The 14,021-nt window shown below is 32.6% G+C and overlaps 4 protein-coding genes across 11 annotated transcripts; 2 read left to right on the forward strand and 2 right to left on the reverse strand.

Moving 5' to 3' along the window:
• Positions 1-396: 396 nt before the first annotated feature.
• On the forward strand, positions 397-7,591 carry LOC122528493 (oxidative stress-induced growth inhibitor 1-like). Of its 4 annotated transcripts, XM_043653700.1 has the most exons (8): positions 397-794; positions 1,732-1,733; positions 4,173-4,280; positions 4,753-5,246; positions 5,957-6,204; positions 6,296-6,576; positions 6,709-7,131; positions 7,210-7,591. In XM_043653700.1, exons 3-8 carry the CDS (start codon positions 4,220-4,222, stop codon positions 7,455-7,457), a joined length of 1,755 nt encoding a protein of 584 aa, XP_043509635.1. In that variant the 5' UTR covers positions 397-794; positions 1,732-1,733; positions 4,173-4,219; the 3' UTR covers positions 7,458-7,591. The 4 variants fall into 4 exon arrangements, with proteins under 4 accessions (XP_043509635.1, XP_043509632.1, XP_043509634.1 ...); XM_043653697.1 differs by lacking the exon at positions 1,732-1,733 and having other exon boundaries at positions 4,165-4,280; XM_043653699.1 differs by lacking the exons at positions 397-794; positions 1,732-1,733 and adding an exon at positions 2,255-2,387 and having other exon boundaries at positions 4,168-4,280.
• Positions 7,592-7,621: 30 nt separating this feature from the next.
• Positions 7,622-11,269, reverse strand: LOC122528507 (syntaxin-16). Of its 2 annotated transcripts, none has more exons than XM_043653728.1 (6): positions 11,144-11,269; positions 10,406-10,589; positions 10,091-10,309; positions 9,733-9,940; positions 9,391-9,653; positions 7,622-9,296 (listed from the first exon to the last, which is right to left on the reverse strand). In XM_043653728.1, the coding sequence occupies exons 2-6, from the start codon at positions 10,484-10,486 to the stop codon at positions 9,087-9,089; spliced, it is 981 nt and encodes a 326-aa protein (XP_043509663.1). In that variant the 5' UTR covers positions 10,487-10,589; positions 11,144-11,269; the 3' UTR covers positions 7,622-9,086. The 2 variants fall into 2 exon arrangements, with proteins under 2 accessions (XP_043509663.1, XP_043509662.1); XM_043653727.1 differs by lacking the exon at positions 11,144-11,269 and adding an exon at positions 10,754-10,857.
• Positions 10,975-11,956, reverse strand: LOC122528514 (LYR motif-containing protein 4). Its single transcript, XM_043653742.1, has 2 exons — positions 11,629-11,956; positions 10,975-11,364 (listed from the first exon to the last, which is right to left on the reverse strand). Exons 1-2 carry the CDS (start codon positions 11,712-11,714, stop codon positions 11,178-11,180), a joined length of 273 nt encoding a protein of 90 aa, XP_043509677.1. The 5' UTR covers positions 11,715-11,956; the 3' UTR covers positions 10,975-11,177.
• A 132-nt stretch (positions 11,957-12,088) lies between these two features.
• LOC122528501 (probable phenylalanine--tRNA ligase, mitochondrial) lies at positions 12,089-13,867 on the forward strand. Of its 4 annotated transcripts, none has more exons than XM_043653717.1 (4): positions 12,089-12,180; positions 12,380-13,095; positions 13,173-13,465; positions 13,532-13,867. In XM_043653717.1, exons 2-4 carry the CDS (start codon positions 12,387-12,389, stop codon positions 13,832-13,834), a joined length of 1,305 nt encoding a protein of 434 aa, XP_043509652.1. In that variant the 5' UTR covers positions 12,089-12,180; positions 12,380-12,386; the 3' UTR covers positions 13,835-13,867. The 4 variants fall into 4 exon arrangements, with proteins under 4 accessions (XP_043509652.1, XP_043509654.1, XP_043509653.1 ...); XM_043653719.1 differs by having other exon boundaries at positions 12,129-12,180; positions 12,386-13,095; XM_043653718.1 differs by having other exon boundaries at positions 12,144-12,184.
• The last annotated feature ends 154 nt before the right edge of the window (positions 13,868-14,021 follow it).

Raw genomic sequence — 14,021 nt, forward strand, 5'->3', positions numbered from 1 at the left:
AATTATTGCTTATATCTTGCTTGCTATTATATCAAAAACCAAAAAATCTGATCATTCGTGAACAGTGGAAGGGCTCGACCAGAGAAGAAACAAAAATGTAAAAAGAGTATATTGTTATATGAAAGAAAGATTAGAAATTTTTTTACATTTCTGAAGTTGAAAAGAATCATTTAACAATTTATTATTAATCTATATGAATATACTACTACAAATAAATGTCAATCATATAATCGTGACTTGAAAACATCAAGTACGACGGTAAAAGATTTCCAATCGGCCACATTTTTTTAAGTAGTTTTAATTAACAAATTTTACTTTGCTTCGAATTTTGATTTTGAAATTGCCGCCATAGCGAGATAGCATGATGTTTGTCAGGCCTATAAAAGCTAACCTATAAAAAAAGGAAATCGATGCAGCGATGAGGTGTGTCAGAGCAAATAGATCAGTTTTTAACATAAACTGAAATAATTGAATCAGTTTCACAAGGAGACTATTAAATCCATAAATGATTTTGTGATTCAGCAAGGAGTAGTTGTACAACGAGTTATGAAATAAGAGATATAACAAACGGGGACATAAGAAACAATTTTAAAACGATATTAATTCTCACGTCAGCCGAACGAAAACAGCTCGAACATGATACTTGAAAGGATTTGCAACCAACGGCAGAGATTAACCGTTGGTCGTGAATATGTTCAAAACGTCGGCCAACAAAATTTCTACGCGATGTGTCGGACCAAAATTTGCAATCCAGATTAAATAGCATGCTGCAATCACACGCAGAGCAGAAACAGGTAATTAAAATTTCCTTTTCTGCAATATTCCGTTATTGATATTCTAATCTGATACTCATAGTTCGGCCAAGCCGAATCATTCTAGAATCAAACACAACGTTTCGTCTTTCGTACTCTTTTATTTTTATTAAATAAAATCGTAATTTTCTAGAAAATCAGATTAATCACGGAACAGTACATGTTCGTGTTACATACATATACATTCTATTTTAATTATTTATTGCGGTTTAAAAATAACGTTCGATCCGAGTTGCTAATAAATACTCATCAAGGCTGGAGAGTTTCTTATAATTACGATGATAAGATTAGATACAAAAATTATTTAGAATTAAAAACAGATCGATTATTTTACGACGATTTATTTAAGTTATCGATTAAAATTAACGTAACTTAATGATTCACTTGATGTCTTATTCATTGCCAATGTCAATGTTTCTCGAATACATATATGAAAAGAATGTGTAGGTTCGTTATGTGTGTGAGAGATATGATGAAATATTTACGTTGGTGTATACGTATATTATTATCGACCGCAAATTACTCTATCAAAACATACACGATAACGTAATATAAATCGAGTATACACATGTATGTATATATATGTATATTGTTTTAATACTTGTCGAAGACTCGAGTAGTGAAAGGAATAACCGGTTTTCAAGTAGATTACGGAGAGAAAAAATGAAAAGTAAAATGATTTGTCACGCAATTTTCAACCAGTTTCGCTTGATTTTGATTGACAGGCATAAAAGATATACTCGGTAATTTCATACGTTCTACTATTCTGTTTTGTTCTACTATTTCGGAACGGAGCGTAACAGTATCCTAGACTATATTTTCGTGAAACTAATACACATATATATATATATATATATATATTGAGTATTTCGAACAGTTGTTTACGAACAGCAGTTTAACATTAGACAAATATTCGCAGAAGTGTCACAATAGTCCATCAATTATCTACAATAGATTCCATCGTAATTTGTTGTCGTCAGATCAACCATAAGTGCAGCGAATTTTTTTTTTTTTTTATATACATACCAACATTTTTTTATATACCAACGTTTCTTCACAGTCGTTAAACAATCGATCTTCATGATGAAGCGAATTCACGTCATGTCGGTGAATATTCATAAACATACTACGCGGCTAGTAGATGTCCAAGCAAGCATCTACATATTGGAAATCAATTTTGTCAAGGCAATTCTGAAACATGTAATACGATTTAGTAGACCAAAACTAAAGAAACGCGCCGAAACAGCAAAGCTTTGTCGTTCTACAAAAGATGAAATAACGATAACGATGTAAAAATACATTTTTCTTTCTTTTTCTGTTCGATATTGTTGCATAAAACTGAAAAAGAAAAAAGAAACGATAGAAAAAAAAAAGGAAGATAAGAGTGTGGCACCACATGTTGTAACATTTTAAGAAAAATGTGCTCCTATGAAAAGAAACGCGCGTCTGATTCACGATTCAGTATATCGCCGACCGTTCCTCTGATAGGAGTTGATCATAATGCGATTTCATTCGTGAGCGAAATTCTTCCGTGAATTCAACAGATACACGTTCGTCGCCGCATGGAAAAAAATTTGGTTCGTTTTACATTATTGCTTACTAACGTTCAATGTATTTGTATTAATTCTTTCTTCTTCTTTTCTTCCTTCTGTTGTGGTTTCTGTTCGTCTTCCTTTCCCTTTTTTTTTTTCCTCTTGCTCCTGCGTTCTTTCTGATCCCCCCTACCGATTTCATGCTTCTGTTAAGTTATTTTTTTTTTTTTTTTTTTTTTTTTTTTTTTTTTTTTTTTTTTGAATTAGCATTAAGGGAATGCGCGTGTAATATAATATTAACAGTGTAGTGGCAAGTTTGTGATTACGCTTCAAAATTTGGAAAGACAAACTGCGAGATAATTGAATTCCCGCAACGAATGTCGCGTTGTAGTTTTCCATCTAATGCGTAGCACATTTAATCACGTGTCTGGAACTAATATGCGTAATATTTTTTTTTTTCATAGAAATTCGTTGTCAGCTAAATACACATCTCGCCGGTGAAGTGAGAGTAACTTGTTTCAACAACAAGAATGAATTTCTTTTTTTGTTTTCTTTTTTTAGTTAATTGCTGAATGAAAAAAAAAAGACTAATACGATGACTAGTCAGTTTTCACAGAATCGTGAAGGATTAGTTAATGAAACATGTTGCATCCTCCATGATTGATGATCGTAAAACACGTAAATTTGGAATGAGGTTATCTGAACTTAAACTGGCTCGACATAGTATAACAGGCATTCCTGTACCGGGTATTTCTATTTGAATCTATCGATCGCGACCCTGTACACTCTTCTTGATATCGACCTTCTTATAATGCCCGGTATATTCCGATCTGGTTGCGGTGGTCGTGGAAGGAAGTCGTCAAGTTCGCTTAATAACATTATTAAACAATTAATTAGATCAATTGTGTCGAAAATTTCATCTAGAGTTGTCGCTACCACGTGTTCACATTGGTATTAGAGGGAAGAGTATCTACTAGGAAAAATAAAGGAGTGAGTAAGTGAGGAAAGAATATTTATGGGGGAAAGTAAAATTTCAATGTTCCAAAAAATTGATCAGTACATAAACAAATATTATATATTATATATAACTATATTCTTGTTAATATAATTATATTTATATTAAATAATTATTATATTTATATAATAATTATATTAATAATAAATAATTATTATATTTATATTTAATACATTATTATATTTATAATAAATAATAAATTATATTGTATATATGTATATATATAATTTATTATTTATTATGTAATTTATATATATATATATATAAAACACATATTTACGTACAAATGTGAATATGTTAAGATTATCAAAACGACCTTACTGTAATGAAAGTTCATGATGTGGAGCAGTTTGATAAAACTTTCGGGACTGTTCATATGCTTTTCATGGAAAATTTCAGAATTTTTCGCAATAGCGTTACGTAAATGCATATTGTATTGATTATTTAAAAGAATGGTATCAACCGAACAATGACTTCCTTTGCTCACTATAAACTGTTTAAATGACTGTGTGATTTTGAATTCTATAATTAACCAGATACAATCGAACGATGAGTCATGTGATCCCCGCGAAATATAATAGTTTTCGAATTTCGCTTATCACATCATATATATAATTGCGCCGTTGTGATAACTTGAATTCCTTTTTTTCTCTCATTTTTACATTTACATATATTTACATTTACATGCATTCTCACTTACAACGATTCAACGATTGTTCAATCCTCATTTGCAAGTTGAAGGGACTTGAATTTTTTCTATGACCACTGTGGAATACTTGTAGAACATTATGTTTGTTTGTTACAGATCTTGAGCTAGGACGATCGACCGAATAAACGAGAATAATAGGAACGGAGCAACGATGCAAAATTGTTGCGACGACGGCGATAACAACGTCGTCTACAAGGATGTGGTCATCATAGGTACGATTCGTCTATCAGTGTGAAACTTATCTACTAGATAAGATACTAGAATAAGATACTGGAACTCACGAACTTAACTCGTATCGCTGTGAATACATGTATCCCTTTTCCCTGCCTTCATCTATTTCTTGCTTGATATTCCTTTTTTCGTTTCTAAAACTTATCCGTTCAAAATTCTAAAAGATAGGAGAACTTCTACTTGCAAGCCTCGTTGACCGATTAGATCTTTTGGCTTCTAGTATAAATCAATTTAGTCGTATTCTCGATCGATTTCATAATGGCAAAATTCTTCGTATGATCAATACATTGAGCGAAGCGCTATGATTTGTATGATCGTAGCACCCAGTTTCAGATGGAAATACATGATAAAAACGTTTATCACGTGGTAACATGCGAAAGAATAAAAAAAAAAAAAACCAAGAACAGTATTGTTAGTACCCTGTACACAAGATGGTATATATGTTTTGTTCAGGAAACGGGCCTAGTGGAATATGTCTTTCTTTTATGCTCGCTGGAAATTGGCCTTATTACACCGGCGAGCCACATCCCGCGGATGAAATGCTCACGGCTAGGTTGCACTCGAGCATCAGGCCCGGGAGTGACGAAGAGGAATGTTGCAATACAATGAGCCAGCAACAGCAACAGCAACAATTAGAAAATGAAACGAGGTGCTATCGGTGGCACGAGAACGAGACTGTCAGGTCGAGGAAATGTCAGGGGAGGAGCGAAGGAAGGGGATTGGCGAGCAGTACGCGTTGCAAATTGGAATGCCTCTCTTCCGGACTGGAAGGTAGAATCGGTGGTCGACCGTTGGCCCTTCTGATGGATCAGCTGCAACATCCTTGTGTTGACGCTGGCCTCGATGTACCGTCTCTTCTTACCTGGAAATCGGTCGACCAACATCCTGAGCACAAAGTGATCGATCACATTGTGCTCGGTAAAGGTCAACCTGGTGGTTCGTGGCAGGTAATGAATACGAGTCAGGTAGCAGGTCAGCGATTAGGCTTAACTCGCGCTTTAGAACCACTTTCCAACCATGAAACGGCAGGTCGCTTGTAATTGAGCTATTGTCGGATCTGAATCCATATCAGCCACAAAATTCTGTTTCTACAATTCTACCTTTTTCAACGTACTAATAACGAAAGCAACAACATTATTTACTCTTTGAAATTCAGTCTGATTCTACGCTTGTGATATGGACTTTAACTAAAGTAAAAAAAAAAATGACCCACTAGTGCGTTGGTTCCACTTACAGCCAAGTCGCACGCGATTATTGTTTTGTGGTTGGAACGCAATTCAACTAAAGTAAAAAAATGGTCCACTAGTGGTTGATTGCAGCTACAGCCAAGTCGCACGCGATCAACGTCTTGTGGTTAGAAAGTGGTTCTAAAGCTATCTGTGTAAGTTAGGCTTTAATCGCTAAACCGCGTAGCACAGTACTAACAGAAGAACCTGACAATACACTGCGATGTTGATAATGCCACCGATAAAGGCATGCTGTTTTAAATTATGAGACACAATTATCTCTCTTGATCTCTTCATTCCCTATATGTTTTTTGCAATTTAACTTTATGAAAGGTCAAACTGATCATGTAACAGGAATTTATCGTTTGAATCGAATAAAGCATCGTTTGATAGTCATGAATATTTATATTGTCACGTTAATTGTGTTACAGTCAATGGATCCAAACGTGTTGACCATCAGTTTGAACCGATGGATGTCGTTGCCCGATTTAGATATAAGGCAATGGGAGATGATGATCGAGTCCGAGCAACTTCTAAAAACAACTTCTATGGAGGATGAGCCGACTTATGAGAAACCGAGTGCGTATAATAAAACGGCTAGCAGAATCTCTGTTGGCACGGTGGCTGCCTATTACAAAGATTACGTACGCAGAAAGAGATTGGAGCAGTACTTTCGATGGTTAGTTCGCATATTAGTTGAATTGCAGATACTCGCAGGTCGTGTAATATCTCTCTTGTAATCGTTAATTACAGAGACGCTTGTTTTCCAGCGGGACTATAGTTACTTCGGTGAGACCGAGCTGCGATACGGACGCGTGTTCTCAACAGCAACAGCAAGGAGATGGTTACGAATGGATAGTCGATGGTTTCGAGAAACAGACTGGAAAACCGTTTCGTTATCGATGTAAACGTGTCGTTCTTGCCACAGGCACGACCGATCTGTCAAATCAGTTGGGTGTACCCGGTGAAGATTTTCAACTCGATTGGATAACGCACGATTTAAATGAACTGGAATCGAAATTGGATCGTTTGATTGATTATCAGCAACATGGTGCGTGAAATGCTCCTTCCCTCTTTCAAATAGCTCAAGTCTTAATAAAATTGCTTAAAATTAGATTACGAAACAAATTTGTTGCAATTATAATATAAGATAATATAATTTAAACGATACATTCGATTTTAGCAAACGAGATAGAAGAACGATGGCGGCCAATCGATCCGGTACTAGTGATTGGTTCTGGACTAAGTGCTGCCGATGCCATTATGGCCGCTCGTTTTCGCGGCATTCCCGTTTTGCATGTATTCCGTGACTCGTCCAACGAGTGGAACAAATCGAACGACGAGAGGATACGGACTATCTACGACAAATTACAAGGTTTACCCAGTTCGATGTATCCCGAATATCACAAGGTATACGAGATGATGGCCGATGGTGGTACTAATTATCCCCTGTATAGAGCATTACCGGGATACACGTTGCTCGGGTTTACCGCAAATGGGATTAATTTTGTTGATGCCGCATTCGAAAGACCGTCAATGATTACTCTTGCCGATCTGGACGGATGCGTGCACACATTTCGTGTTTCTGCCGTAGCCATCCTTATCGGTACGTATCAAAACGAATGCTCTGATCTCGTTATTTCCCAAAAATTTTAAATTAAAAAGAAAATTCGTTCGTTCGCAGGTTACAAGCCTGATCTGTCCTATCTGAAAACTAATATCGGGCTTGGTAAATATCCCGACAAACCCATAGACGGTAAATCGAATCCTATCGAAGTGGATGATTTTACTTATGAAGTAACCAAATCTCCGAGACCCGGACTTTATGCCTTAGGTCCTTTAGTTGGTGACAATTTCGTACGTTATATACTCGGTGGAGCGTTTGCAATTTTAGTTCACATTCTGAATACTTCGTCTCCTTCTCTCACTTGAGTAGTATATTATCGCAAACTTCTTAAATCGTGTTCAATCGATCCTGAATCATGGCGAAATAGTAAACGAATTGCGCGCGCTGTTTATCTTACATACTTCATTTATCCAGAGATATTTCCTCAATCCAAATGTATGAAAAACAGAGTAAACCAAAACTTTTTTACACGTAAATGATAAACTCGAATTGTTCATCGTTTGACCCGCGTTTGTCCTTTAATTTACAAAAATACTAAACTTATAAGAAAACTTATACAACTGTACAAAAATTTTTATCACGAATCGAGGAGACTCCAATCATACAGATAATACAATAAAATTCATACGATTTTAACAACAGCATTTAGTGCATTCCATTTATTAGAATAAAAGTTTTTATTACAATATCCTGCTATGTTTCGAATCACATATTAAACGTTACGCTACTTTTTCATAGGTATTCCATAGATTCAATTTTATCAATTTAATAAATGTTACAAGTACACGTATTTTATCAATTTGTATCCTTCGTTGATTAATCGTTTCTAATTTGTAGAACGTAAGATTTTTGTAAAATTGAATAAATAATTACATCATACTCGGAGTTTATGTAACACATAACTTGCTATGTTCACGAGTACGCACATACCATGTAACATAAACAAAGGGTATGTGATACTACTACTTGTATAATTACCTTTATAAGCACGCCGTTGTGCGCAGATGTACGAGAAAATTGTTCATATTCTCATAATGGTAATATTTTTTTAAAAATTCAATATATATATGCACTAGAAATTGCAATTAGATAAATAACGTATATATAAAATATATGCTCAGTCTGTGATAAAAAAAAGGTGCAATATTCGAGGAAACTTTATTTAGTGTTCTTCAGAATAAAAATTCAATATTGTTAACTAATGTTATTATTTATCTTGATGTCTACTATATAAACTATTTCAAAAGATGTTTATTTATATAACATTTAAGTCAATCACATTATAATTACAACATGTGTTCGATGCATTTGTTTATTTAAAAAAGGAAAAAACCCAACTGCGATATACATTAGATACAGGAGAATAAAAAAGTTTTGTCTTTGATATTTTTATCAGGCCGTACTAGACTACTAAAACAAAAAATTAATCGAAAGGCGATAATTTGACGAGTGATTTTTAATATCTTTATACGGTCCATTTTATTTGTGAACACATTTAATTTCTATTTCTTTCAACATTGTTGTTTCTCTTATCAAAAATTTACTGTATTTTTTAACGTAAATATATGTTAGAAATGCAAATTATCGATGATTATAAATACTTACATTTATATTATACATGAATTTTAACATCCGTCACATGTAATAATGTATGCAATAAATGATATCACAAATAATTCAGTATTATGGAATGATTTCGAACATGAAATAGGAGTAATTGATGAACTCACGAAAATAATATGTACTTGCTTAATTATATTCCATTTCGCTGTTTACCTAAAATTTCAAATTTTCAAATATTTTATCGAAAAATATTTTTCGCGCAAATTATATATTATCTACACATGTTCTTTTTTTATTTTTTACAAAAGTATAATCCAAAACAAATTCATATATTAAAATTCAATCATGCAAATTAATATAGAAATTCTATTTCATGTTTTAAATACGATAAAAAGAAAACTGACTAGAATAATAGCGCTTGCAAGCATAACTATGCAATACAATTTTTTATTAGCTCTTTGATAAGAATCTGCCTTTTTCAATTGTTTATAACCTTCCTGTACTTGTATCTGTGTTTGTTCGACGGTATAATCAATTCTATCCAAGATAGTGCCTTGATCCTGTACCATACTCGCTAAATCCTATAGAAATAAAGAACATTTTTTTACTTATTACTGTAATGATACAGTAATTTTAATACAAGTTAAAGCTCGTTCAATCTTCAGATCCTCTTACTTTGAATATATGCCTGAGGTCTGCTATACTCTGAACTATGTTACCAATCTGTTCTTCTCTTTCAACAGCTAATTTTATTCTGTCATCCGAATCTTCCAATTGTAAAAGTACAGAATCTTGCTGTTGTTGTTGACTGTTATTCCAAGAATCTGAATTTGTTTCATTCGACTCTAACAGCCATGTATCTGTCATAGTGTTATTTAAAAATATTGATTGATCTTCCGTAAAAAACTGATTACTTCTTTCTTCCCTTGATTTCACCTCTAGAATAATTAAACAGAATCATGCATCTCGTATCTCGTGCATCCAATTGACATGGATATATATGTCTATAAATCATACGTGTTAAATAGTGATTTTGAGCCGATCTGTATCGAAGACCTAGCTCTTGCAAAGCTGTCGAAAGTGCCATTACCGCGCTCATAGCTAATTGACGTTCCGTCGGTCCATTAGCATGCCTTGTTGCAGCTTTTATCGTTTGTACTTGATGATAACCACTAGAAAATGCACGTCCTATTTCTCGTGTCAGTTGTTCCATTTGTCTCTCTTCCTGCAGACATGTTTTTAACGATTTGCTCTCTAACAATTAAGTAATCAAAATAAATCAGAAGCAATTTCAAGTTTCATCTTCTTGCATCGATGTACGACTAATAATTTAGTTTTCACATAATGATCATTAATCTTGAGATTAACGACAAACCTGCGACGTGTCATCTAATGTTGGCCTAGTTAATTGTTTAGCATGTAACTCTACTAAGCTGTCTATTTTTACGCGTAATCTACTTAAAATATATTGTGTTTCTTCCAAGGCATCTGTCCACACAGGGGGTACATTGCTTTCCAAATTAACATTTCTCAGTTCGACGTTGTCCGAAGCACCAGAACTCGAAGCGACTAATGCCGTTCGGTCAGATAAATTCTAAAATGTTGTACGTCATTATTTAATCTTTGTATTCCTCATCAGCAAGGTCAACGTTACAGATTATTCTCAAAGTATAGGTTATGTGTGACATACTTGTTCAGCGTATATATGTTTGCTTTGTAAAGCATTATTTCGCATTAAAATGAACGGTTCCGTCAAATTTCGCATAGCCATTTTGGTCAATTTCTTCAGTAATTCGCCAATTATCTTGAAACACTTCGCTGCTTGTTGCGCTCCTTTCTACGTAGAGCAATTATAACTTCTCGATACGCTCCATCTGTCATCGTAAAACAGTTGAAATAACTGATCAACTAAAATTATTAAGTACATGGATTACAGCACATATTTTTTTGTATTCCATATATACAACGTGTCTAAGATATTTATTTACAAAATTTAGAATAAAAAATTCGTGCAAAATATTCGATGTACCATACATACACGCGTGCATATTTTGTCATGAAACGTCGATCGATTCGTGCAACATTCCTCCAAACTTAAGTAAATTGATCTTCGAAATTTAATACGGTTTCGTATACATGTTTCTGTCACAGAAAACTACATGCAATTATTTGTCACTAATGATAAAAATGATACTTTGTACTTAGAATGATACACGCCTTTTTATTAAATTGTCTTAATAAAACTTTTTGGACTACTCATCATTATACATAGGTCAATATATTTATAACATTGATACATAAATCTTAGACGTAACACTATATTTAATGTAATATAATTAGTGTACAGTTACGGTTATATTCCATTGCTTAATTTTTAATTATTTAAGTTTCGAAGCATTGTTGTTTCTTCTACTTATTGTGAACGTACTTGTACATGCCAAGGTTGATGTTAATTTTTATTCTCAATTTGAATCAGCTTTGGTTTCAATAATTAACGGCCTAGTACTATAAAGATTTCCTATTGTTGCTTGTCTTTTAATAATTTCAAGATTCTCTCGTCCTTTAGTATAACATTCGTTAATCTTCTCTATATCCTGTATCGTTTTGTTTTGTTTAAATTCATGTTGAATTTTACGTAAAGCGTACATCCTACAATAAACATAAAATCAGAATTACAAAACAAACAAGAATGTAATTTATAATTTAAATGTCTGTAATAATATTTGTCAAAATAATATTCTTTTATTTTATTGTTAACAACTTTGAATAACTACAATCGAATTAATTTCAATATCGCAAATACGCCAAGAAATTATAATAAAGAAATTATAAATAAATTATAATAAAAAACGTGTAATATATCCGACCGTAAGACTATAGTTATTAGTTATTAACTGAATACTTTATACTTACCGATAATTGTACGAATTCCATTTTTTGCTTTCCCGAATTAGATTTCGATAAAGACTTAAAATTGCTCTTCGATTACTAGCCATCATTTACAATACATCATAGATCAAGTACAACACAGATGTCGTGTACGTACGAATATTCAATTGAATTTTTTCACTTTATATTAAACTATAACTTACGCATTGATTTTTTAAATATTGATAACTTTTTTTCATTGCTTTTTCCTTATTACATTTCTGGCAATTACCGATATTCCAAATTTTTCTTAAATTGTGTAGCAATTAATATAACAATGAAATGAATACGGATCTGATTGGTTATTTTTAGTAGATTTACTGTAATAAAAGATAAGCATGTATATTGGCTGAAGATATTACATATTCACATAGAATTATAAAGCATGTAATGATAATGAATGAGAGTGTGGTGAATGTTTACATTACTTTTGTGCCTCTTTAAGAGCATCTTTTCTTTGTATGTGTAAATGTGTATATAGTATGTATATGTATAATTAGTGTTTGGTTAAGTTTGAAAGGAAAAGTTCTCTTATAAGTATGTATATACTTATTATTGCGAATTTTATTAAAAAATTATTCAATCCTAAAAAACAAAAAAAATAAAGTATTAAAAGTTTAATTATAATTGTTTAGATTGGTTATTTACAGCGCTTAGATTGGTTACTGCAAATATATCATATTTCTCAAGTATTCAAATGCATTTGCAAGTAATGAGTAAAATGTGACTTTTGCAGTTGCAGGATGTATACATATTTTGGACGCTGTAGTAAAAGAATATTCAGAAGAGCATTTTCTATAGCTACACAGACTATAAAAAACAATGAAATAACACTATTAGATCACACGTTTCCAAGAGATAACTGGACAAATATTAGTGAAAATATTATTTACAAATTGGGAAGAAATTTACATATTTCTCCATATCATCCTTTATCTCATATTCGCCAACGTATCGTTAACTACATCTATATGCAATTTCACAATCGTATTGGAAATCCTATATTCAGCGTGTTTGATAACATATCTCCTATTGTTACAGTAGCACAAAATTTTGATTCCCTACTTGTGCCAGAAAATCACCCATCAAGGAAAAAAAGCGATTGTTATTATATAAATCAAAATACAATATTAAGAGCTCATACAACGGCTCATCAATCAGAATTGATTTCAATGGGTTTGAACAATTTCCTTGTAGTAGGAGATGTTTATCGCAAAGATGAAATAGATTCTACCCACTATCCTGTTTTTCATCAAGCAGATGCTGTTAGATTATGTACAGCAGAGGAGGTATTCCAAAATGTAGACAATTCTAATGAGTTGAAACTATTTGAACATAGGGGCATGGAAACTGATGAGAAGCAAGGTTGTCATGCTTTAGAATCTGTAAAAATAATGGAACATGAATTGAAAAATACTTTAATAGGTTTGGCACAGACGCTTTTTGGATCAGGTAACTTTAAGAAAAAAAAAAAGAAAAAACACTTTGTCGTTATAGCGTAATATAAAAATATAAAATTTTAATTGTAGAAATTCAATATAAATGGGTTCAACAATATTTTCCTTTCACTCATCCCTCATGGGAACTAGAAGTCTACTATAACGATCAATGGATTGAAATATTAGGATGCGGTATTATGCGTCAGGAGATTTTACAAAAGTCGGGGGCAGGAGAACGTATTGGATGGGCATTCGGATTAGGTTTGGAAAGACTGGCTATGTGTTTGTATGATATACCAAATATTCGTTTATTTTGGAGTAACGATACTGGTTTCTTAAATCAGTTCAAAGTTGAAGATCCTAATACGGCAATAAAATACAAGGTAAAGAAATTAGTAAACTAATGAGTATTAAAAGAAGAAGTTTTAAATTAGATTTCTGTATTACAGCCAATTAGTGTTTATCCTCAGTGTAAAAACGATATAAGTTTCTGGTTGCCTGAAAACAAAAGTTATTCGTCAAATGATTTTTACGATTTAGTTAGAGATATTGGCGGAGATAGAGTAGAACAAGTTCTATTAAAAGATGAATACACTCACCCTGAAACTAAAAAGATATCGCACTGTTATACCATAGTATATAGACATATGGAACGTACATTATCAAAACGAGAGGTAAACAACATCCATAATCAAATAGCAAAACGCGCAAATGAAAAATTACATGTTACACTCAGAGGAATGAAAATTTAATTTATTAAATAAAATTTAAAAAATTTTAGAAATTTGTGTATTATTTATTATGTTCTTTTTATAACTATTTATGCAAATTCAATTTTACAAGTAAAATTATATACATTTTACATATTTCTACGTATTTAAATTTTCCATAAATTCAAAAAGAGCTATAATCTATTAAGAATAGTTCAGGATTAAAAGA

Source organism: Frieseomelitta varia, unplaced genomic scaffold (assembly GCF_011392965.1).
Source record: "Frieseomelitta varia isolate USP_RPSP 00005682 unplaced genomic scaffold, Fvar_1.2 scaffold_251, whole genome shotgun sequence".
Taxonomy (NCBI): Eukaryota; Metazoa; Arthropoda; class Insecta; order Hymenoptera; family Apidae; genus Frieseomelitta; species Frieseomelitta varia.